At 44.3% G+C, this 27,565-nt stretch overlaps 1 protein-coding gene across 1 annotated transcript in view; it reads right to left on the bottom strand.

The window, feature by feature from the left end:
- Nucleotides 1-365: 365 nt before the first annotated feature.
- chrna8 (cholinergic receptor, nicotinic, alpha 8) overlaps nt 366-27,565 on the bottom strand; it is a 35,563-nt gene continuing 8,363 nt past the window's right edge. The window contains exons 2-12 of the mRNA XM_042098789.1: nt 24,207-24,346; nt 15,877-15,921; nt 15,257-15,366; nt 9,939-10,018; nt 8,930-9,097; nt 6,397-6,534; nt 6,136-6,192; nt 5,896-5,982; nt 4,061-4,170; nt 1,828-2,178; nt 366-760 (exon numbers count right to left, since the gene is read on the bottom strand). Of these exons, the coding sequence (XP_041954723.1) occupies nt 569-760; nt 1,828-2,178; nt 4,061-4,170; nt 5,896-5,982; nt 6,136-6,192; nt 6,397-6,534; nt 8,930-9,097; nt 9,939-10,018; nt 15,257-15,366; nt 15,877-15,921; nt 24,207-24,346 (1,478 nt within the window). The 3' untranslated portion in view covers nt 366-568. The remainder of the gene's footprint in view (nt 761-1,827; nt 2,179-4,060; nt 4,171-5,895; nt 5,983-6,135; nt 6,193-6,396; nt 6,535-8,929; nt 9,098-9,938; nt 10,019-15,256; nt 15,367-15,876; nt 15,922-24,206; nt 24,347-27,565) is intronic.

The raw sequence follows: 27,565 nt of genomic DNA, 5'->3' as shown, positions 1-27,565 counted from the left end.
GGCAAGAACAGTGGGCAGCCCAAATGATTTACAAAATAATTTCACTGTTTATTCTGTCTGGTAAGTTTAACACCTATTTGAGATCTAGTGAGTGCTAAAGAGAGCCACTCTGTATAGGAAACAAAGACGCTCTCACTCATTTTTACACTTAGAGTCGCACACCCTTTTAAACAACATAACCTAAACATGTCCAAACTGATTTGATCATATAAGGACAGAGGCAATGTGATGGAGAACATGATTAAAGTCAGACATACACCAAAGGCAGCAGTAGCTTGTTTCTAACTGAAACACGTGCACGCTCATGAACACGCACACGCACGCACACACACACACACACACACACACACACACACACACACACACACACACACACACACACACACACACACACACACACACACACACACACCTTATCTGAAGATCTCCATTCATACTAATTGAGAGACATAATGTTTCTTTCCACTCCAAACACTTAATGTGTGCATTTGATCAGATAGAGACAAAGAAGAGAGACAGAGAGAGAAAGAAAGAAAGAGAGAGAGAACCAAAAAAGGAGGTGTTGTAGTTAAGTGAAGTCCTTGGAGACAGCCTCGATGAAATTGGGCGCAGACATGAGGATGGTGAAGGTGCAGATGATGGAGAAGAGGCTGAAGGCCACCAGGCAGAGGCGGTCCACCACGGCCGCCGCAAACTTCCACTCGCTGCACACCGCCTCGCCCTCGTCCTGCTCACGGAACCGCTGGGCAATGTAAGACACCTGCCACAACACCCACACGCACGCACACACACACACACACACACAGTAGTTAACACACTGAAAGTGAAACATATGAAGCACCACTAACCAATGAATCCACACAGTGAGACAGAACTTCCTATATTTCATGCCATTCTATTTTGTATTTGGCAACTTCATAGATGTAGCTTTAGATTTGTTTTGCAAAGCCATGACATAATATGACCTGCTTTTTCTGATGAATGTATACTGTGTGGCTCAATAATGGGACTGTAGTGACAGGGAATACGTCTGTGGTGACATACAGTGACAACAGGGCCTGTTGTGATGGCACTGGCACTACCACTTGTCTGGCTGCACAACAGTAAGCTAAGAGGGATCAGCTAAGAGTGCACGACAGTGAGCTAGGGATCAGCTAAGCTAAGAGTGGCCTGTATGACAGAAAGGCACCCATGAGATGAAGACGAACAGAGGTTAGGGGATCGCCCCCATTGGTTGGGAGAGAGATTTCCATTTCTCAACTGGAGCGCTTGTGGAAGTCACATTGAAACCCATTTATGGAGGTACAACAGCATATCCATCATGTTTACATGATGCTGTCAACAAACAGACAAATCATCAAATGAAATGCCATTTTCTATGATGCCTGCCATAGGAATGGAAGGCAGTAAGAGTATATCTGTATATGCGCAGCTTTTTATTATTATTTCCATGTAAAATAAATGAACTGCATAAAAAAGTTCTACCATTGGAGGTCATGCTTTCAGAATTGCACTGTCTCACAGGTTTATGACAACATAATTACATATTGTACCTTTAATGGACCCTCAATTTTTAATCAACCTCTACAGGAAAACTTGCATTATTTGAATATTTCATGAGACTGTGGTCAGGTCACCAATTACACAGACATGTGCACACCCACACCCACACACACACACACACACACACACTCACACACACACACATCACACACACACACACACACACACACACACCACACATACACACACACACACACACACACACATACACACACACACACACACACAAACACACATTCAAACACATCAACTGGGGAAACACACCTCCTCCAGGATACGCTGCAGCTCAGGAGACCTTTCGCTCAGTGTGCGCGGGGCGTCCTGCTCCTCATGAGGGGACACCGCGGCCCGCCCGCACACCACCCCTGAGTCACTGCTAGCTGGGCAACAGCCTTCGTCCATGGAGTGGTAGCCAAAGTACAGGTTCATGTGGCCGTTGGTGCCTGCCGGCTGGCCTGGTATGGCGCCCATCTGGATGCTGCTGGCGCTGTGCAGGGGAGGTGACGCTGGGGTGTACTTACAGCCCCCTCCTCCTCCAGCGCCCCGCACACGCGACGCACCAGGCTTCTTCATGCGCAGAAACCACGCGCACCAGTTCAACAGTACCACCCGCACCTAGGGATGCACACACACACACACACACACACACACACACACACACACACACACACACACACACACACACACACACACACACATACACACACTCAGATTCAGTAAAGCAAAGTGATGCTCCTGATGTGATGAAGTGATGATCCTTAATGCTCTTGTAGAGGAACTAAAAACCTTACGACATTTCCATGTTAAACATATCTTTATGATCACAGACACAGACAGACACACACACACACACACACACACACACACAAACACACACACATATTACATACATATATGTGTGTATATATTCCATGTTATACATTATGGACTGCTAGTGAGACACACAAAACATCTCTACTGTGTTTTTTCGTGACCTTATCTCATACACTAAACATATCACATGTTGTGGCACAGTTGGCTTTGCGCTGACTGGTTCTGTCTTTGAACCCCATGCTTTGCGATGACTCTGGTGACTCTGTTGACCTGGACCGTACATTGACCTCCCTGCAATCAGGTTCTAATGGGAAAATTGCTTGATCCAGCATTATTTTCCCCAAAGCAGAGCAGACCTAAGTAGACTTCAGATTACTTTCCCACCTTTAGATTCACTTACAGTTTGCATCATAGCATCATATGCTTCCATTATATGTCTGAGTAGAGTACAGTTGTGTGAGTGAGTGCCTCTGCTCCCCTCTCCTCTTATGTCTTGATGGATGGTGACAGATGTGCTGGCTAGGGAAGATTCTCAAGGCCATGACCATGTATATGGTGCACTACAAATGCTAAGTACATAAATGCTGCCCTGCTCCCATAACTTAATGGGTTGAGTGTCTTAAAGGTACACTATACAAGATTTTCACCTTAATATAACCTTTACGAAGCCAATTTGATGGTAAACAAACTTGTAACAGGTGAATCGTTCACCTAGCATAGCTATACAGCATAGACGTACGTAGCGAGTCGCTACAGAGACAACCAGCCATGCAACTTCAAGAACAGCGACCCGACAAATCTTGTGAGAATCGTGAAACATTACCTAGTCAGTAGATGTAGCTCTTTGAAGATAGTTTTTGCCTGTTGTTAATCCTTCACCTCCACAACTAAAGCATTTTTAGTGTGTACAGGGGGGACAAGTCACGAGAAGTTTGCTATTTACAACAGAGTAAAATATAAATATATCGCGACTCTAGAGGGAGCTCTACAGCCAAAAACACCTAAACCTGCATAGTGTACCTTTAATATTTTAGGTTAATGCATTCCATCTTTCAAGTGTTTATGCTCTTTATTTAAATAGCACCTTTTGAGCCAGATATACTGTACAAGGTGCTTACAGTAACAGTGAAAAGGAAAGCACAACAATGAAGCAATGAGGGATGATACATAAAATGACACATCAAAATATAAAATTAAATTTAGATAAGAATAATACAACCTGGAAAGAATAGCCTCTCCTAAATGACTACATGTAAATCCAGCACAGGCTCAACCCAACAGCCATGTGAACTAGCTCAACACTGAATAGAGTCACCTCTGCTTTGTCCTAGCCCCACTGGTAGACTGCCACCTCTGGGAGAGTGTGTGTCCGTGCACGTCTCGGACAGATGGAGACGTAGAGTCTGACATGGGCCACTTCTGGGGACCAGGGCTGCTTTAAAAATGCACATCCTCTCTCACATACACACACACACACACACACACACACACACACACACACACACAGACACAGACACAGACACACACACACACACACACACACACACACACACACACACACACACACACACACACACAGACAGACACACACACACACACACACACACACACACACACACACACACCCACACACACACACACACACACACACACACAGATGCAGATACACTGGACAGAGACATACCCATTTTGGCATCTTTCCTGCCTGAGGGTCGTGGTGGTGGAACTGAAGCACCAACACTGTGACAACCACGGACAGCCCCACAATCATCATGGTGCTTGAAAAGTACTGCGCTATGGAGTTACACAAACACAAACAACACACACACACACACACACACACACACACAAACAAGAAAATAATCAGAATTCTTCTTCAGACCTGTCATCCCAGAGGGGTGCAGTATATGATGTAGTGATGGTTACTGAGCTAACTGACCACTGTAATGATGTAGTGGTGTTTACTGAGCTAACTGACCACTATAATATGATGTAGTGGTGTTTACTGAGCTAACTGACCACTGTAATATGATGTAGTGGTGTTTACTGAGCTAACTGACCACTGTAATATGATGTAGTGGTGTTTGTTACTGAGCTAACTGACCACTATAATATGATGTAGTGGTGTTTACTGAGCTAACTGACCACTGTAATATGATGTAGTGGTGATGGTTACTGAGCTAACTGACCACTGTAATATGATGTAGTGGTGTTTGTTACTGAGCTAACTGACCACTGTAATATGATGTAGTGGTGTTTACTGAGCTAACTGACTACTGTAATATGATGTAGTGGTGTTTGTTACTGAGCTAACTGACCACTGTAATATGATGTAGTGGTGATGGTTACTGAGCTAACTGACCACTGTAATTTGATGTAGTGGTGTTTGTTACTGAGCTAACTGACTACTGTAATATGATGTAGTGGTGTTTACTGAGCTAACTGACCACTGTAATATGATGTAGTGGTGATGGTTACTGAGCTAACTGACCACTGTAATATGATGTAGTGGTGTTGGTTACTGAGCTAACTGACCACTGTAATATGATGTAGTGGTGTTGGTTACTGAGCTAACTGACCACTGTAATATGATGTAGTAGTGTTGAGCTAACTGACCACTGTAATATGATGTAGTGGTGTTGGTTACTGAGCTAACTGACCACTGTAATATGATGTAGTGGTGTTGGTTACTGAGCTAACTGACCACTGTAATATGATGTAGTAGTGTTGAGCTAACTGACCACTGTAATATGATGTAGTGGTGTTGGGTACTGTGCTGTGCTGATTGAACAATAATGCAGAGCTCTCATGTTCTGTTCGTTATGAAGGTATTCGGAGCACAAACATGAAGAATCTCATGTGGCATTGCGTAAGCATCACAGTGTTGGGTCCGGTGTCGGCTGGTTGGGCCAGTGGGAGGCCAGCGCAAAAGGGCAAAAGAACAGCTCCTTTGCTGTCCTCTGGATTATCCTAATGCTGCAAACCTTTGGGGATATTGAACTACTCTGGTACGGTACACTGATTAAAGTTTTGGAGAGTACACATGGTTCTGTGTGTGTGTGTGTGTGTGTGTGTGTGTGTGTGTGTGTGTAGTGTGCCTACGTGTGTATGTGTGTTTGTGTGTGTGTGTAGTGTGTCTATGTGTGTGTGTGTGTGTGTGTGTCTATGTGTGTGTGTGTGTGTAGTGTGTCTATGTGTGTGTGTGTGTGTGTGTGTGTGTGTGTGTGTGTGTGTGCGTGTGTGTGTAGTGTGTCTATGTGTGTTTGTGTGTGTGCGAGCATGTGTGTAGTGTGTCTATGTGTGTGTGTGTGTGTGTGTGTGTGTGTGTGTGTGTGTATGTGTGTGTAGTGTGTGTGTAGTGTGTGTGTGTGTGCGAGCACGTGTGTGTGTGTGTGTGTGTGTGTGTGGTGTGTCTATGCCTGTGTGTGTAGTGTGTCTATGTGTGTGTGTGTCTGTGTGTGTGTGTGTGTGTGTGTGTGTGTGTAGTGTGTGTGTAGTGTGTGTGTGCATATATAATACCTATGAGGGGAACTGAGTCTGACGTGGCAGGCATGATCTCTGCCACCAGCAGCATGAACACAGTGAGAGACAGCAGCACAGTGATGCCTGAGAGAGAGAGAGAGAGAGACAGATAGATAGGGACAAAACACATCAATATCCTCCTCCTGACATTAACAGCACAGCAGGACAGAGGTCAGAGATGGTTCAGTGTGTGTGTGAGTGGGGGGGGGGGGGGACTTGCATGTACATGTGTGTTACCTAAGGAGATCTTCTCTCCAGAATCAGCTGGCAACAGGAACACCAGCAGGGCAAGTCCTAGGAAGAGAGTAATCGTTTGAATTAATAAAGCATGATTATTATCATTAATAATAACTGGCTTACATGTACATCGATAAATTACTAAGAACTTTATCAACGTTACATATCATTATATTATATCTGTGTGTGTGTGTGTGTGTGTGTGTGTGTGTGTGTGTGTGTGTGTGTGTGTGTGTGTGTGTGTGTGTGTGTGTGTCTTACCTGAAATAAGCACGCAGGGGATTAGCAGGTTGAGAGCATAGTAGAGAGTCCGTCTGCGCATGGTGACTGTGAATGTTACATCAGGATATGGTTCCTTACAGCACTCATAGTACAGTTCATTGCGCTTCGCAGGGACATCTAAAACAGGAAAACACACACACACACACACACACACAAACGCGCACACAAGCACGCACGCAAGCACGCACGCACGCACGCACACACGCAGACACACACACACACACACAAATGTGAGTGTATAGTCGGTCTTGTCATGCAGAAACAGCTCAGAGGAAGTGGATCTGGTCTGGCTTGGCTCAGATTGACAGCTACCAAGCTAACCCGAGGGAGACGATTCATAATCATTTCATTCATCTTATAATGGGGTGTGTCCTTGCCTTGTTTGTTTTACCTTGTCCTTTACCTTTGTGTTAGCCTGGCTAGCGCCACCACTTCTGTTCTCAATGAGACGTGGTCTGGGAACCAAACGTTAATTTTCTCGTATTTGAAAAAAATGCCCAGATCCGTTTATTGGGTGCCACGAATGTCTATCAAATGCGTCTGTGCATAGCTCATCATCGTCTTGCTTTCCCCCTTGTTCTGTGATTGGTCCCCTATCTCAGGCGAAAATTTGCTCCATGGTCTCCAGGCTGCCTTAGCAGCGTGAATCAAATCGCGCGCAAGGCAGCATGGGAACACCCAGGCTACCTTTGTGTAATGTAATCCATTTAATCTGACCAATGCCTCCAAAAATCAATACAATCCTCATGCATCAAAGTCAAACTTTAAGAAAATGTTAGAATTCAGGTGAACCCCAGCAGCAATCCCGTTCTGTACGGCAGACTGGGGAGGAGCAGTGAGCAGAGGGCTGGACTGCTGTCAATCAGGCCGGCCGCAGGGGTCAGTTCATCACACGCTCCACATTCAATCTGACTCATTTGTTTTACATAAACAACTGGCACCTCTTGAAAGGCATTAATTCCTACCAAAACAAACATGTTGTTTGCTGGTGTGTGTATGTGTGTTTGTGTGTGTGTGTTTGTGTGTGTGTGTGTGTGTGTGTGTGTGTGTGTGTGTGTTTGTGTGTCACTGAATGACTCAAAATAAAAAGTGAGCACACATACGTATGCACTGCATGTGTGTGTGTGGTCCCCTATACAATCTGGCTAATTAGATATGCCCCTGTCTGATCTGATTTCAGCACCAATCTGGACAGTAACAGAAAAAAGCAGGGGGGAGTAGAGCCATGATGACGACACACACACACACACACACACACACATACGAGTGGCAAAGAGCAGATGTCTGGCTAGTAATGAAATTATCTACACAAGTGTCCTTCACACCAGGAACGATAACTTATAACTATTACTATATAACTATAACTATAACAATAAAAGCGGCCACACTGACCAACGATAATTAAGGTCTCTCTTTGTTTTGATGAATACGATGGCTAAAATTTGATGGATTCTGACTGTCAGACTGTCAGCCTTTTATCATTCTCAAAATCACTCTGAAAGTGATCCCGAACGATACATTCATATTAGCTAGAATGATACCATCTTGTTGTTATCGTTATAGTTATCGAATTTGCTTCAAGCTTTACCATACAAACCAAACATTGCACCCGTAACATTTTAGATGTTCCCCCAAATCTTCTAGAGTCAATGGTAGTTGATGGTAGTTGATGGCAGTTCATGGTTCTCTTTCAGTCTAGGTCACTCGACTCGACAATAACCAGCGAGGATTTATTCTCAGATGACAGATCTCCAATCACCTAATTCAGAGATTTTTTCGCGGGCCACAGCCTATATATTGCCGCAGCAAGAAAAACTAGTCTGAATTGACCAGGAAGGTCTTTTCAAGGCTACCAGTTTGAGCCTTTCTAAAGGTGGCACCTATTTCCAAAGTACAGTATGGTGGCAGATTACTATCAAAGCCTGACGCCATGTGGCCGGGCTATCCCCGCTTCGGACGGGCATGACCGGTGTGTAGCCTGCCCGGACACGCCCAGAAGGCTGTCTGGGCGTTCTTGGGAGCCAATGAAGTGCTCGTCAAATGACATTCAGGCTCGCACCTCTGAGTGGCCCTCCTGTGCCAGGGAGCTGGCCCCATGTGATGCCGTGTCTTACCACGGCTGGACACTAGTTGTGTAGGAAGTTGGCTCATTGGCTCTCTGGACCTGGTCCATTGGATCACTTCAGAATTCAGAGGACTAGTTTCTCGCCTTGTCGGTGATTGGAGATTGGTTCATATCAATTACATCATCTGACAATGACTTCCAATTGATTAAGGTCTCATATTTGTCTTCAGAGAGCCGAGATTATTCATGACTATATGCTTTCAGACAGTAGCACTGGCATTTACAACCTGAAGAAACAGTGCCCATTATAAGAAGAGCATCCAAGACAGACAGTAGCATGCAAGTGTCTCTCTCTCTCTCTGTCTCTCCCTCTCCTCTCTTGCTCTCTCTTTCTCTCTGTGTGTATGTGCACATGCGTGCGTAAACATGTATGTTCTATGCTCTCACCCACTAGATCCCATTCCCCATTAGAAATATATGTGGAGGTGTCCACAGCACCCATCTGTAGGTCCAGCAGCCAGCCATTGTGTGTCCAGGAGCCGAACTTCAGATCACACTTCTGAATATCAAACGGGAACCAGCGCACATCAATGTAACATGTGCTCTTCAAAATCCCTGCAGTGGACACAAACAAACACACACACACACACACACATACACACACACACACACACACACACACACACACACACACACACACACACACACACACACACACACACACACACACACACTCATAGATTCAGTAAAGTGGTGAAGTGATGGGGCCTTAATGCTCTTGTAGAGGAACTAAAAGCCTTACGACATTTCCATGCTAAACATATCTTTATGATCACACACACATTCACAGACTCATTCACCTTTGACTCTAAATGCAGGATGATGCATTAACAGTCAAAAGTGTTAGTGCAGGCTAATGCATACACACATAATGAAAGACAGCAATGAGGATTTCAAAGTCAAACAGTAATTAATCTTCTGTCCTGCTTTATATATATACTGTATATATATATATATATATACAGTGACCTTCAACATCAACAACTAACAGCATTACATCTTTGTGACCACCACATGCTGAGAACCCTCCAGGCCCATGACAGTGCTTTCCCATGATGACACACTCTTTTTCTACTGCCGTCTTTTTCCATCCTCCCATTTTTCTTTCTACCTTCTCTCCATGTCATGGTGATTCTCCTTTCTATCATAGCTTTTCTTTTCTCTTCAATCTTTCCATTTAAAGAAGCATGAAGTGCACATATACTGTATATCATCATAACCACGTTTTTCAGAAGACTAAATAAATATGAAAAATATCTAAAACATGACAAGGGACTGTGCATCAACCTAACATGGAGCCGGCTGGCATCAGACTCAGACTGCGATGCTGATGCCATCAACAACAAACATTTGCACCCACAAATTTTGAAATTGTGGAGCATCAGGCTTCTCTTACCTGGGGGGATGTACTGGCATGCTCCTGAGTGGTTGACCAGGACATTGGTGTGGAAGGTGGCGTCAAATCTCTCATCAGCACTGAGAGAGCAGAGGGAGGTTTTAGCATGTCTTGTACAGCTTTAATGTTTTTATTAAAAGCCAAGTGTATTATTTTCAATGTAAGAGTGTGTGTGTGTGTGTGTGTGTGTGTGTGTGTGTGTGTGTGTGTGTGTGTGTGTGTGTGTGAGTGAGAGAGAGAGAGAGAGAGAGAGAGAGAGAGTCTCTTGTATCTCTCTTGTATCTCTTGATCCTGATGACTGATTGGTCATACCTCATCTTTCATAGCAAAAGACAGATTGTGCGTAACAGGCTCATGGGGTTGAGTCTTGCCTTGAGAGTTTCTGCATGCATACTAATGACGTTCAGATCACAGCTACGGAATACTAATAAACACATCTTTGCAAAAAGTAAATGAACCTGCCTGACATGCATAGACACACATAAGCAATCTAAGTGGCTCAACACACAACGTTATACAATTCTCTTTTCACAGCCAAACACATAACCCAACAGTCATGTGGCTTAGGGTACAGTATGGGTACATTAAGAGCCTTTGTTCAAATATATATATATCCTGAGATGAGAGTTTCATGTGTTACTAAAAATGTGGGAACTAAAAAACCCTCTGTGCACCCTCTGCTTCAACCTGGACAGTAACTATGAGAGATGGGGCAGCCTGTACTGCCAGATCAGCTCCTGGGAGGTCTGTGCGATAAAGAGCTATGGTGGTGTTTGGGAGTTAAGCACTTTGGCAGGTCTGTGGCTGATAATTGACCTGAATGGTGCTACCCTCCATTAGGGCTGTTTTTATGGCTTCTATAATACTGCAGTTCATCAATGCAGATGAGACAGGAAGAGGGCAGGAAGAGGCTGTTACATCATTTCCTATCAGAGGAGGAATATCAGGAAAATGTAGACTGAGGGCAGAGTAACCTGCCATGGTAACAGCAGACATATGGAATTATCTAAATGTTGATTTATGACCAAGAGTGTGCTCACACACACACACACACACACACACACAACACATGCCTCATGCCCCCTTAACTGTTCATGACAAATGTTCTCCAATTAAAGCCACATTATCATGCTAAATGCAAATGCAATGAGTGCTTCATCACAAGAGGTGGAGACAGAGATGGAGAGAACAAGAGAGACGTGAAAAGAGCAAGGGAGGGAGAGCAGGGAAATGCTATTTAATCTCAAATTGGGTATGGTTGTCATTCCTCTTATCGGCTCTTTACTGCATTAGGAAAAGCATGGCAGGTGACATGTGAGTGAGGGATTTAAGGTGACAGATGGAGTATCATTTCATACAAATGTTTGCCTAGAATTTCCCAGGATTCACAGTGGTCCACTAAAGTGAGTATAGACATTTAAAAGACCAATGAAAATAGAGTGATAAAACAAACAAGCACACACACACACACACACAGGACTGGCACTGGTGCTAGGAGCTAAATATGTTTCTGTGTGTCTGTGTGTGTGTACTTTAGTGTGTGTGAGATAAATAATGCATTACACAGCTCACATCCTTGTGTCTCGTCCAACCAAACTTACACAACACATACACACACACACACACACACACACACACACACACACACACACACACACACACACACACACACACACACACACACAGAGCTCTAGTTTAGTCCTGAGAGTGTGAGAAAGTAATAGTGTACTGACTGAATATCTTATAGTTAAGCCATCAGGGGGAAAATCACTTCTCCACATTATAAATCCTGCCGAATCTAAGCCTTCATACCAACCAAACATTATCTGGCTCTGTGAGAGGATGAGGGCATGAGAGCATTATGCAACAACAAACGAGTCCCAAAACCTGCAGGTAGGACAGGTGTAATTGTGGTAAACAAGTATTATTCCATGGCTATTGTATGCCAATGTTCTCTCTCTCTCTCTCTCTTTCTCTCCCTCTCTCTCTCTCTCTCTCACACACACACACACACATAAACACACACACACAACCCCCCCCCCCACACACACGTGTGCATGTGTGTGTGTGTGTGTGTGTGTGTGTGTGTGTGTGCGTGTGTGCGCGTGTGTGCGCGCGAGTGCAAGCACACAACACTGCTTTTATCAGTGTGTGTGGAAATACAAGGAAAGACACTTTAAGTTGAGACTAGTCACTTACCACTCACACACACACACACACACACACACACACACACACACACACATGCACACAGAGATGCACACACACACACACATCACATTGCAGTACACACACCTTTCCATCTGTAGCTTCCATCTCTCCTGTTCTCCTTATTTCCACAGTCTGTCCTCACCTTGTTCACCTTATCTTTCCCTTATGCCCCCCCTCATTTCCCTTGGCCAAATGTACAATATGACAGAGAGGGGTCAGTGGGTCTTTCACACACGCACACACACACACACACACACACACACACAAGGTGTTTTGCCCCACAGGAACAGAAATCTTCCTCCCCTTCTGTTTGTGTAATTGTCTGCACGCATAGCTGACTAAACAAACAAATGTTTACACATGTGTGCATGTCACTGAGCTGCGTGCAGGACACACTATGCCATTAGCCTTGCACTCAGCCATCTCCATCCTCTGTAAGTTTAATCTATACCCTTAGTGCCCTCGTTGGCATCTCCTAATGTCTGTTCTAAATCCTCACCGGTGGTTTGGCCCTCCTTAAGACTGCCATCGTTAGTGGCCCTGGTCCGCAGCGTAAGCTGCTTAATGTTGTGTGTGATTCTCATTAGACACTGAAATCTGTCCTGCTGATGCCCCCATCCCTTTGTGGAGCTTCTCCTCCTGCATCAGGCTCTGTCACACCTCACCTCACCTCACCTGCTACGTCGCCTTAGGCTGAGGATGGGGAGGACGTGGCTGGACAAAAGGATAGTAAATTATTGCTCTGTCTTTGGTCACTGAGGTGTGTGGAGGGATGTGTGTGTGTGTGTGTGTGTGTGTGTGTGTGTGTGTGTGTGTGTGTGTGTGTGTGTGTCTGTGTCTGTGCGTGCTGACAACAGCAGCCTTGTGTCGTCTTCAGCAGTATGTCACTTAACACCCCACACATAGTGCTTGTGACGGAGCGCTGACCTGTAAATCAACTGTATTGGTATCAGCATCAGCACTCAGCCCTCTCCTCCTGCACTCACACCACTTACTGCTCTCACACCACTTACTGTACACTCCTCTCCAGCTGTGGAGGATATCAGGAGAGAGAGAATGTCAGGATACCAGAGCCAGGATGAGCTCACATGTCTGTGTGCATGTGTGTGTGTGTGTGTGTGTGTGTGTGTGTGTGTGTGTGTGTGTGCGCGCTAACTTTTTCTGTCAGGTTGTCTGCTGTAATTTTTCCTGGCAGTTGTATCCAGCTGCTGAGAGGCATGGTGCTAAAATCTGAGAGTAAATGTGAGTGACAGTTTAAGTGAAGACAGTGGTGTTAGCCGGGCTCTCAGGGCAGCACAGATACTGAGTGAAGTAGCCGTCAGAAGTAAAGCAGGGGCGATTCCTCTGGCTCTGACAACACAGGGCTGCTATATGGGCTGTTCCCTGTCTCAACACACAGGGTCCTATCTTCTCCTCGACCAGGTGCCCACAATGTCTAAATAGCATTCTAACTTTTGCACCCACTAGTGTGTCGATGAGGAAATGAGCTGTGGTCAGATGCATCGATCACACATTGCTATTTTGATTCCGCTGTAAATGATAATACCACTGTCAAAGAAAACCATGGTCAAATGCGCAGTATAGCACAGTTATTTTAAGAGTACACTATCAAGAAGTCTATCCTGTGATCTGCTTAGTAGCGAGACCTTAGCAATGAGTCTTTGGCAATGCAGTGCAAAGACTGTGCTGGCGTGCTTGGATTGAATGTCCTTAGGGTTTTTATTCAGTCATTCGAATGTTATTGGGGTAAGTGTTGCTTTTCTTGTTTTCTTTGCAATTGTAATCCCTGGCCTTGTCAGTCAGCACTGGGAAAGTAAATGACCAAGCAAGACCTTGTTTTGTTGTTGTCTACGACTTTAATTACAAGGTGAGTACAGACACATCGCGTGTATACTCTGCTTGTCACAGGCACACCAGTTTTAGCAAAGCAAGCTTTGGTGAAATCCTCCTGTAGCATAGACAGTCACACATGCAGGCAATGTGAATGGGAGATGGCTCTCTCATTGGTTTACTGTAATCGATGGATACGCCCCAAAACACACCCATGATTAATTAAGAAACGTAAGAACTATCCTTTTGAACTGTGTGCCTGGCATCTGATCACTTATCCCACCGTCAAACTAACAAAAGTAGACTGGATATGCCCTAAATACACTTAAACCATACTTTTCAGACCATGCTTTTAGACCGTGAAAATAGGGCCCACTTTGGTAGAATGAACATTACAAAAAACAGCTATGTAAAGTAAGCAAATACTGTAAGTAATTAAGTAAGGAAGGAAGTAAGTGTATATTTATATAGCACATGTTTCAAAGTAAACGTAAAGGTAGATCACAACTGAAAGTTTTAAGCTTCCAGCAGTTCAGACAAGCAAATGTGACACAGGGCTATACTGAAGTCTGCACAGGACACTACCAGTCTGTCTCGTGCTCGCTCAGCAGAAATGATTCCTTAACCTACAGTCTGCTTAAGATTCTGATACCATCACCAACTGCTCTCTCACGCACACGCCCAGTAATTCTGAGTGATTACAGCACTGTCGCCCTCCGAGGCATCCTCCTACTCTTAGATCTGGACTACATAAGCAACTGTTCGTTAGAAACTTGGTGCATTATGGACCCCCTCAGGCATGTTGCTCCAAGGCAGCCTCCAAGGCAAGGTTCTGTTGACCCTTGACCTCTTGTCTTTGTGCCCAGTGTGAGGAAATAAACACAGAGCGCACACCAGGAAGCTCACACACAACTGAACAGAAAAGAGACTCCTAAAGTACACTGAGATTCTATAGTACACCTGAGAACCACAGGGACAGAATGTTCTTACTGACTGTGTAGAATTGTCAACTTAACATGGAAAGTTCTAGTAGCTCCACAAGAAAAAAAAACATTATCTTCTTTATCAGTAGAAAAGCCAGAACTAACTCAGTAGAGCATACATGTAAACAAATAAAAATAAAAAAGATCAACATGCTATGAGTATCAACATGTAGGCATTCTGTAGACACTGTGACACACACAAACACAGTCACATACAGAGGTAGTCATACCTGTTATAGAGTAAGATATCTGAAAACCATACCTGTTATAGAATAGGATATCTGGAACCCATACCTGTTATAGAGTAGGATATCTGGAACCCAAATCTGATTGGACGGGAAGCGCAGGTTCTGTACTCCTGGATACTCATCAACATTCCAACTCAGGTAGATATCAGTCCAGTACTGCACATACGCGCCCGCGCCCGCGCACACACACACACACACACACACACACACAAACACACACACACACACAAGAGAAAGAGAGGAGAGAGAGAGAGTAAGAGAAAATAAGGGTGTGTTAACACAGCATACATGCAGTTATAATTACAGAGGCATACTGATGTGAAATGACTGAGAAAGGAAATAGAAAGTGGTAATAGGCTTTAGCTGATGTATATGGTTAATATAATAACCCTGTAGCAATGTGATTTTGCTCCAGCTGTGTTTTGCCATCCGTTAGTGTGTGTGTGTGTGTGTGTGTGTGTGTGTGTGTGTGTGTGTGTGTGTGTTTGTGTGTGTGTAGCATGAAGTGACGCAATTTCAATTTCTAATGCTATTATTCTCTCTAGGGTATGGCCTGTGCAAGATTAGCTTGAAGACAAACATACACACACACACACACACACACACACACCTCAGTACATTTATATAGTCTCAACTGTAATGCTCTTATTGAAGAAATAAGCTTACCAACTGCAACCAGGCGTTTGTGATCAGAACCTGATTCTTTTCATCCTAGAGAAAGAGAAAAAGAAGAGTCAAAAGGAGGCAGAGATTGGAGAAGAGGATTTCTGTGAAGGATTAATACAACACAAGCCCATACACACTCTTGGTCTCTCTCTCTCTTACACACACCACACACACACACACACACACACACACACACACACACACACACACACAGCTGCGATCACAACAAAAGTAAGAGTTCCTGATCCTCCAGGTGGACTTCACTGCTCTGTGACACTTGTTGCCGCGCTCTCAAGAAAATCTTACAACCTTGCTATGACGATGGAACCAAGTTTACAAATGTTTCTATAACTAAGATTTCACTGCATGACAAGTAGAATGTGTGTGTGTGTGTGTGTGTGTGTGTGTGTGTGTGTGTGTGTGTGTGTGTTTATTTGACTTGGCCTAATATTTGGCTTGGCCTAATAAACCCATCGACACAATTCTTGACAAGTTTAAAAGGGCCGAAGGCCCGAACCAATTCTTAACAAGTTTAAAAGGCCCGAACTAATTATGCTGCTTGTCTTGGCGTCCAGGGGATGCGTCCAGGTGCCCTGCGGAGTTCACCAGAGCCACACTTCACAGCTCAGGGACGGCTGGAAGCCACTGCAGGCCTTACAGCCTGAGAGAGTGCAGCTTTTCCTTAAGTTACCTAGTACAGCAGCAACTGGCTAGCACCTCGCTAACAATTAGTTGGTGTGCGTTACCAGAGGCAACAGAGTACACAGCTTCATTACTTGAGTAAAAGTACAGATACCCTTTGCTAAATTTTACTCAAGTACAAGTAAAAGTACAACAGTCAGATGTCTACTTAAGTAAAAGTACTGAAGTACTTGTTTTTAAAAGTACTTGAGTATCAAGAGTACAAGAGTAGCCTACATTTTCTAAATATTGCATTACTACTGCCACACACCACTACACTACCTCTACACACCACTACACTACCTCTACACACCACACTACACTACCTCTACACCACCACCACTACACTACCTCTACACACCACACTACACTACCTCTACACCACCACCACTACACTACCTCTACACACCACACTACACTACCTCTACACACCACACTACACTACCTCTACACCACCACCACTACACTACCTCTACACAAGACATTCCTTCACTGTAGTCGCTTGCCACCATTGAAACCCATCATCTCTTGAAACCCATCAAGTCACTCTTTTTTATTCCTGAAGAAATGATATCAATGATCCAGAAATTACACATTTACCATTAGCATGAGGATGAGCAAGGTGGAGTTTCTACCTAAATGACCCCTTTTGAAATATTTAACTAAAGGAGCCATGGGGCTCTATCTTGCACTTTAGCGCAACTGACTTTGCGCAAATCGCTTTGTGGGCGGATCTTGGGCGCTGTGTCTATTTTACCGGCGGGATAATGACTGTTGCGCCCGACGCAAATCTAAAATGGGGTGGTCTGTAGTAGCTACATTATTCATGGGTGTGGTTTGGCTGTAACGTGCAATAAACCAATCAGAGCGTCATCTCACATTCCCTTTAACAACAGCCACGCTTGTTCCATAGCGGATTGCTATTATGATGGCGGATTTGCCAGGCGCAGCCAGGAACGGTTCACAGTGCTAGTCAGTTGGGAACAGTTTGCTATTGATTTTTCCTCTTGACAAAATGTAATACAGAAATGTCACTTTCTGATGTTTTGGGATCACTCTCACTGAATCACGAGGTTATGAATGCATGGTGATATTTTTGCAATGTACACACAGGTAAGACACAGATAAGCTCTCCTCTCCCGTTCTGCTGCTGGGGCATTTGGGTTAAATGGCATCGGCATGCAGTTCAACATCACGTCTCATTAAGTCCTCTAATATTTCCTAATTTATGTCATCAACACATCCGTGATTCGTGGAAATGTGTTCGCTAGATTTATACCTATTTTTTCACATAGGACACCACACTGATTTCACTCGTGTAGCAATATTTGTCCTTGTAATTATGTATGGTTTGGAGAAATGAGAACTGCGTCGTATAGATGAGAGGAGCAAAGTGCATTGTGCAACACAGCCGCCCAAGCAAGCGCTCCTGCAAGGTGTAAGCTACGGCTGTATCTTACCAACAGGCAACTCAACAACGAGAAACAGTTTCCAAGTTGACCTAACTTTCCAACTCTGCACAGTATCCCATTAACTGCATGACAGTGGGCTATTTACAATATTTTATGTAAAGTAGAGTTTGTAAACACGTTATCATCAACTTAATGCACGCACAACTTTTGTTTGAGCAGGAGAGAAAATAACAATGAATGGACGCAGCAACTACAGAAATTGTAGCCAAGGCTACTTGCTGCTTTCTTTTACTGTCAATGGTTGCTGGTTAACAGCACATAATAAGCTTATTTAAGCGGATTCATAAACTCAAGACTTCAAGGCCATCATGGATATAAAATGTTTTTTGAAAACAACGAAAGGATGGAGGGAACATAGCAAAGTTTGGAGTTATTTCAGATGGGCTACAACAAGGTAGGCAAAATTGTGGTGCTTGTCAAAACCTTAGCGCAGCTGGAATAATGCTTATAGGCTGATGTTAAAGTGCACACGATGTTTAAAGCCATACACAACGGTAAATTGGAACAAAACTAAAGGTAACTTTAGCCTTTATAGGGCTGTATAAAGTTGTCCAAATGAATAGGTCGTAATTAGGCGTTGTTGTTGTAAAGATATTGCATGTAGATGTGCTATATAGGCTACTAAATATTTAGTTGACCAATGCACGAACAAAACCGGGAAACAGACAAATACTATCAATGCTTTGAATGTTTCCATCTGTGCACAGGGTGTCTGTAGATCGGTGTGCATAGCATTCATTCCTGCAAGCCTGTGGCCATGCATGCGCCCTTAAAATAGCATCTGAATTTGCGCCACTGACTTTAGACCAGGAGGTTCCTGGTCTGTGGCGGAATTGTTTTCTGAAACTGCAAAATATCAACAGGGACCGTTTGCGCTGGAACACGCCCCCTCTTTTCGCTGAAACGCCCCCGTGGGCGCACAGGTACCTGTGGAGGGAAAATTCCAATATGCGCTGACTGCAAAATAGGAAAGACAAAAGCGCGAGTATACAAAGTCAATTGCGCTGGTGTGCAAGATAGAGCCCATGGTGTGAACATGGGCGGATTATGAACTTTCAGGCCCCTGGGCCCAGATGTATTAAGGGCCCCCCACTTATTGTCGTATATGTGTGAGGGGGGGTTTGGGGGTCCTCCCCCAGAAATTTTTTCATTTTTCTGATGTGATTTCCTGTATTCTGGTGCATTTTGGGGATGGCCAATACTAAATTCAATCAGATTCATAGCCTACATCCTGATTTGTTGATATTGAGGCAATGATTCCATGCAAAGGCTTGGGCTTCAGGGCCCCCTGACCCCTTGGGCCCCTGGGCCTGGGCCCGGTAGGCCCGTGCAGTAATCCATCCCTGGATGTGAAACATTGCGAGACTGATGCCTCAAAGCTTTAATATCTGATATTATACTGAGCAGTCTCAGTCAGACTGAGGATGTCATTTTTAATCCAACTAACTAAACTGTTTTTCTTAACATATTTGATATTGCCAACATTATTACAACCACACATCCACAGGAAATCATGTGGATTAATTCATATCACAAAAATAAAAAGACTTGAATATTTGTTAATGGAATGTGGGATGTGAAAAACACATTCTTTCATGTATAAAAGATGGAGGGGATGGTGCATTTGTTGCGCTGAATATCTTTATATCTCATTATGTGGCTAAAAGAAACTCATTACCTGTCAGTGGGTGAGCACCTTTCATTCTCATCCAGACAGAATCCAGTTACTGGCCTCGCTATGTTGCCTCAGCTGGATACATATGGGCTAAGATAGCAACACGTACTGAGAGTATTGGATTCAGAACTTATTTTATATACATGTGGTTTATGTCCTGATGCCTCTTAATCGGATGATAATCTGAAATGGTGGTACACCAGTCTGGTGGAGATCCATAAAAATAAAGGGTCATCCCAACGTCTTGGTAAAATGACATAGACGAGTTTCTGGATAGTTTACAGTAGGTGATGGACCAAAAATATTCTTTTTGATTTACTAGCTTTTGTTCTAATTGTCATGATAGTTTGCTCTTTGATTTATTTGGTTGCTATTGTACACCAAACATGTGTAGCTATTTTTCACAACTTATGAAGAAATCAGTTAAATCTAGTCATACCTGCTTATTTGGATCTGACTAACTTTGATGAAACAATTTTATAATCATTTATATTTTGTGCATTTCCCAGTGGCAGTATTTGATTAAATGTTCCAGCCATAAAGGCTGAAAAAGGGGACTGAGAGAAAGTGGAATAGAACATTATGTCCAATATTCCAATATGTGGTTTAATGTTCTGCATTATGCCCAATATTCCAATATGTGGTTTAATGTTCTGCATTTCTCATTAGTGGTAGTCACTTTGACACTAAAAGTATGATTCTATGTAATGACTGTATGATATCTGCACTGTCCCTGTGTATATCTGTGTGTAACTGTATTTAGAGATAAGCGGGAATATTATGACTTTGCAGTGTTTCACTGCTCTGCATGGCTGCGTCAGTAGCTATCTGCTCCGGATTGCCAGGTTGCCACTAATCAGAGTCTGATTCAGTGTAGTCCATGTAAGATGGGATGACCAACGTCATCTCCCGTCAGCCTGGAAGGATACTTAAACCCTAACTATTTCCTTAGTTAGAGCAGCTGATGGATCTTTAGGTGAAGTCATGCTGTCTCTCCCTTGATGCGCATCATTGTAAATAAAACTCTGTTCCTGATTTTTCATACTATTGGTCTGACTGGGTCTCTATTCATCTGTGGTATCAAAATTACCATCAGATTCATTGTGGTATCAAAATTACCATCATTACTAAGAACCTAACATACACAGATCACATGTGTGTCCATGATGAGGTCCCTCACACAAACAGCTGCTGCTTCAGGACTGAGTAGCAGGCATCTGTGTGTGTGAGTGTGTCTGTGGCTCAGTCATGCCCTGAATGGCCAGTCATGGACAGAAGTCACAGATATCAGCACTATTGCCGGTGATAAACAGAAGTTCTGTCTGTTCTGGTGGACTGACGTCAGGGCAGTGAGATGATGATGGCCACTGCAGAGAGGAGGAGGATGAGGAGAAAGGTCACGGCGACATTCTGTCCCTGCATCTACACAGGAGGCATTTCTACACGCATGCCGGAAACTACAACAGGCAACAAGGAGCCTCCTTTGGATACACCAATAGCACAGATGATTCACCAACATTCAGGCACACCGAGACACAAAACTACACACATAGAGTATGCACAGCCAATCTGATCATACAAACACACAAACTCACAAACACACACGCAGTCACACATAAAAACACTTCCACATGACTTCAAATGCAAAATGGAAAAAAGAGAGGAACAATTACTAATGCCATTCCTTTCATCTGTAAGCGCATGAGGAGACGGAGATTAGCACAGTGTGTGTGCATGTGTGTGTGTGTGTGTGTGTGTGAGTGTATGTGTGTGTGTTTGTGTGTGTGTGTGTGTGTGTGTGTGTGTGAGTGTATGTGTGTGTGTTTGTGTGTGTGTGTGTGTGTGTGTGTGTGTGTGTATCTGTGTGTGTGTGTGTGTGTGTGTGTGTATGTGTGTGTGTGGGGGTGTGTGTGTACGTGCGCGCGCATGTGTGTGTATATGTGTGTGTTTTTATGCTCGGTGGCCCAACAAATTGAATCTGTCAACTGGAAAAAGCCTAAGAATTAACATGAGGAGATTGCAGTGGATAATCCTGCACTCTGGCTGTCAGTAAATGTGATGAGATGTGATGTGATAACGGGGAGTCAGAGGCCTGCCACTCATCATGGCACTACAACCAGGCTCTCTTATTCTCCCGGCTCCCTCCACTCATTTCCTGGCTCGTTCTCTCGTCCGTGGTGCCCCTTTCTCCCCTCCCTCCTTCCTCTTCCTCTCATCCTCCCAGCCTATTTCTTCTGTCCTGTCGCTCCCTCGTTCTGAGTATTAAAAATGAACACTGAACAGATTGGCCAATATGTGTATTTCCTCGAGTGCATCTTACAACCCAGTGATCCCAAACTGCTGTTAGTGAACTAAATACAGCATACAAACAGAAACGTACACAGTCACTGATACACACACACACACACACACACACACACACACACACACACACACACAATGTTTAGGAGTGAAGAGTGCTGGATGCTACTTGCACACACACACACACACACACACACACTTTAAGACACAATAAGACAACACAATACACAATAAGACAAACACACAAATGCAACGTTCTGCTTCAGAGTAAACACAGGTGTTTAGGATAGTGGAACACCACAACAGCTGCCTCCTGCACACTGATGAGGAGGAAGTGATGCGTTCAGCCTTCCAGCCAGTCATGCAGAGCCTTGAGCCACCTTACCATCTGGGCACTTCACAAAGACAGAATGACATACACACACATACATACACACACACTCTTCCAAAGACACATAAGTACATGAATACAAGAGTGTAGCTTCCATACAGACATACACACACACACACACACAAACACACACACACACACACACATACACACTAGAGTGCGGATCGGGCCGCAAATTTCTGTCCGAACCCGGCCCGCGTCCGACAGAGTTGCGTCCGAACCCGACCCGAACCCGACAGGCATTTTCATTTTTATGTCCGAACCCGACCCGAGCCCGACGCAGATGATGCCTCAGTTATTCCCATGCTAGTGATTAAACGTTCACGTTTGTGGATAGCCTGTCTTTTCAGCCCATTAAATGGAACACACAACAAATTGTCTACAGAATCAGATGAGCGTGCACGCACGCAGGTCACACACAGCGCACATTAACACAAGAGGCCCAAGCAAGCATAGCCTAAATAGAATTCTTGTTCACGAAAAGTCTTAAAAATGAACTGCAACAGTCGTTGAAACTACAGTGCCTCTGTCACTGATCCATATGCAGCATCGATGTTAATTGGGGCAACTCGAGGAAATCCTCATCCAGTTGAACGAGACGACCTTATAGCCTACGGGTAGCCTATGTCTTTACCACAGTATGCAACGCAAATAATCTTAAAATCTCCTGATAGGCTAACAACTTTTTTTAACGTCACCCAAGACTGTGCTTATGTGCATATGTGCGATGTGCATAACCTTTGTTTATGTAGTCGTGAGACGTGACAATGCGTGTGCATTTCAGGCGGCATGCCTGAAATGCGTTGTCATGATAAACAAATCTTCAACACAGGAAGAAAGCTATTACAGTAGGTCTTTTTTACATTTTACTTTATTCTCAAAAAACAAACGTTTGCATCATGTAAAGCAGACCTGTTGGTTACCCAACATAATGAGGAATTTAAATGTAAAGCTTCCAATGCATATCGCCCCCATGTGTCCGAACCCGAACCGAACCCGACTACAATTTCTAAATATTTGTCCGAACCCGACCCGACCCGTCGGGTCCCGTCGGGATCCGTCGGGCTCGGGTCGGGTAGCCACACTCTAATACACACACACACACACACACACAAACACACTCAAACAAACAATAGCATTAAAGGATTATGCCATACAAACACATGTGCGCACACATACACAGACATACAAACACTCACAGACAATGTGGGTACAGGGAACCATTAACATGTGGTGTGCACCCGCGGTGTTCTAGTGGGGAGTGAGGGTGATGAGAGGAGCAGGGCGCACTATGGCGCACTGTATCACTGCCTCATATTGCATTTCCATGCAGAGGGATCTGAAGTGGGCGGCAGTGCCCTGACTGAATGAAATGGAGACTCTGTCTATGTCTGAGAGAGAGAGAGAGAAAGAGAGAGAGAGAAAGAGAGAGGGGATGCATCCAGGTGACTTGCGGAGTTCACCAGAGCCACACTTCACAGCTCAGGGACGGCTGGAAGCCACTGCAGGCCTTACAGCCTGAGAGAGTGCAGCTTTTGCTTAAGTTACCTAGTACAGCAGACCACCGTAATGCATTAGGCTAAATGCTGTGTGTGTGTGTGTGTGTGTGTGTGTGTGTGTGTGTGTGTGTGTGTGTGTGTGTGTGTGTGTTCGTCTGTGTGTATTACACTGGGCACCCCTTAAAAGTGTTTTCTTCTCAGTGATTTCCTGAGGGTGGGCTCTGATGATACATGACTTTTTGGTAATTAATATTTTACAGACGTAAACAGAGACTGAGATCCCCTCTTCCTCCACACACATAAATACTTACCACATCAATGATCTGCAGCAGAGTCAGACCCAGCTCCACCACTATGGGGGCAGAGTCATTCTGGACGGGTCTCTCTAAACGATTATAGTTGGATAACAGATCATTATACAGCTTTCTCTGATACTGTCCTTGCCATGTACCTGAGAGAGAGAGACAGAGAGAGAAAGAAAGAGAGAGAGAGAGCGAGAGAGAGAGAAGTAAATAACTAATTTTTCATTAAAGTTTAATAGACAAAATAAGAAAATGGGAGAAAGAAAAATGTAGGACTATTCTGGGGTCCACTGCCTGAAGCTATAGTTAAAACATTCATTCTGTACAAATCTCACATCTAACATGCATATTTACTCATGTTTATTTTTACACATGTAATGCGTTGATTCTTTATGCTCTAATAACCTGATCATGTCTGTACGTAAGATGAGGGTTAAGCATATGCGCTGTGCATGAAACCTTCACTATGACCAAAGCTCTGAGGCACAACACACACACACGCACAAACACACACACACACACACTATACTTGCACACTATACCTGAAATGTACAGAAAGTGTACACTATTTAAATACAACCTCAACTGACTGTTCAGATAAAATAAATATTTCAATACAAATGCTGATGCAAGTATACTTCAATCTGCTTCTAGAATCTCACTCGTCACTTGGTATAACACAAAGTGTGTAAAACATGGTGTAAAAATGCCTGTCACAGACTACAATTGATCACTGTGAGAGCCCAAAATGGTTGTTTTAGTATTTCTTAGATCCTGCAGGATTCGGGATATGAGTCTAATGAGTAAATTCACACTCATATCCCGAATCCTGCACTGTGGCTGTACATCTAGCAAGTCAACAAGGTGAAGGAAACCATCTGATTCCTGAACTCCAGAAGACATACTGTAGACGAAGACGTGGGTGCACCTCGAAACGTAAGTCCTCTGCATGTTGGCACCTTAAAAAATAAAAAACTAAGGATTTACTGTAACATCTGTGTTGATACGGTGAATTGCGTCTGTCTATATGAAGTAGTCCTCTCCCGTTGATGCACCAGACTGTTCAACACAGAAGCACGGAGGAACAATTCCTTTCTTCCTGATACTTTCTGTCAGTGGAACGGGCAGTGCTAACCATGGTGAGAAGAGATGCTGTGCCACTGAAGCCGTTCTTCATGCACTCAGGTGTAATGTTAAGGAAGGGGCCAACAGGCCCCGGCCGTGGTGCAACTGGCTGGGGCACCTGCACCATACGCGGGCGACCCGGGCTCGATTCCCGCCCCGTGGTCCTTTCCAGATCCCCCCAGACTCTCTCTCCCACTCACTTTCTGTCATTCTCCACTATCCTGTCGCATTAAAGGCATAAAAGCCCAAACAAATATACTGTAAAAAGGAAGGGGCCGACAGGGATGAAAAAAGACACGAGAGAGGTGCCGTGGCGGAGGATTTCCGTGGCGGAGCAATTTCTTTTCATCACAAGATGTGACTAAATTGTATTGTTGTTGGAGCCCAAAACAGGGTGAGGACAGAAGTTCAGAATTCATCGGTGGCAGAATTGGTGGAGCTTGTCACCTTGATACCCCAGTGAGAGGATAAAAGAGATGTACAGGCTGGTGAGGGGAAGAGGGAGGCGGCATTAAAGTGGAAGGAGCATATCAGAAGAGCATGGGAAAGAAGGCTGGAGAGCCCTCTGGGACCGGATGAAAGCTGAAGGATGAGGTGTGAACAGATTTAGCAGAGAAGCAAGTAAGAGGAGGAAAACACTATTGCTTGTCAGGAATCTGACGCTTGGGAGCGGCCTGCTGCAGGAGATGATTACCGTAGATAACGAGTGAATAATAAAGATGTATTACACTGTCTAAGACCTACACTTGGTGAGCTCAGGAACAGTATTGCACAAGATTTTACATGTATTTGTCCCATTCCCAGCAGAGACCACAGTGAACTTGTTTGCAAACAGTTTTCTGTTTGCCTTGAATTTTCCGTGAGTTTGCAAACAGTTTGAAGAGGTAGTTCTCTTCTGGGAGCTGGACAGAGAATTGGCGTTGAGATGGAATGTTTCCACAAAATCATTCAAATGAATCTGTTCAGTCAAACATGTCTGCCAAGAATGCTCATCTCTGTTCAAGGAATTTGAACGCATGTCTGTTGTTTACAACTACTGGTAGTTTCAAGGATTGAAGTTGTGTGGGTAACAATGAAAGTGAAGTCAGCAGACTCCAACAGCTTCTTCAGGTAAAAGGTGTTACGTATAACATGTTATGATACCATATGGATGGAGAGGGCTAGTCCAGTCCAGTGCTAGCAAGAACCCTTTTTCAAAGTCACTGGGTTTGGGAAAACATGGTGAGAAACCCTGACAAACAGATGCCTCCTCAGTGCTTTCTTTCTTTCTGATTGCATGATGTTGTGGGCAGTTACAGTGGGTGGCAGGGGGACCACTGCTCTATCACCATGAGATGACCCCAGAGTAATGGAGCAAACCAGAAATGAGGAGGCGTGGCTCAAACAGCAGACATCCTGAAACCAGAACAGGGACCAGTGCTGTGGAGATGCCTGTGTTTCCACTGATGTCATGCTACATATGCACAGTGGTGTTTGTGTCTGAGTCGCCCCAATAATGACGACTATGACAATACTGATCCTCAAAATGGACAACCAAAAAGGCTTTACATGGTCCGGTATGAGTGCCACAAACCTCACTGTAATCTATCCTCCCATGACAACAATGCTAAACTCGAGCTTTCATCTTCTTCTGAGCTTTTTATCGATGTTTTATTGCCCCAGGCTCACATCAGTGAGTCGGCTGATTCCTCTGGAGACGACGCAGAGCAAAATGATGCATGTTCATTGGATAAACAAGGTTTAATAGGGTAATCACACTCCTCTGCAGCTGTGATTATGCTGTAATTGCCGTGGCGAAGGTGAGTTTGATTGTCTCGGTGTGGGAAGACCTGGTGTGTTTCTCAAAGAGAATCGTTTAGATACGCACAAGTCTTAATGCTCAGGGGAACCGGCTCTCCAGCCTGCTGCAGCTGTTCTGTTAAGACTGCGGCGCGCTTCATCCAAACCCTCTTCCATCACACGTGCTGCTCTATAGCTGATAGCCTCAGACAGAGCGGTTTGCAGATGTCCATCCTGAGAGTGCTCAGGCATCCCGTCTAGATGTAATGACTGATGCCCCTCCAAAGAAGAAAGTGAAAATGAGTTCTGGCATCATTTCAGCTCTCTTTTTCTTTCTCCCTCTCCCTTTCTCAATCACTCTCTGCTCAAACCCAGACAGGGATTATATACCTCTGTCAAAGATGCAAAAGTGGATCTCATCAATTAGATGCCCTAGCACACATCAAACATGGACACAGACGCAC

The sequence above is a fragment of the Alosa sapidissima genome, chromosome 1, assembly GCF_018492685.1.
Source record: "Alosa sapidissima isolate fAloSap1 chromosome 1, fAloSap1.pri, whole genome shotgun sequence".
Lineage (NCBI taxonomy): Eukaryota > Metazoa > Chordata > Actinopteri > Clupeiformes > Clupeidae > Alosa > Alosa sapidissima.
This window is presented reverse-complemented; position numbering and strand designations above follow the sequence as displayed.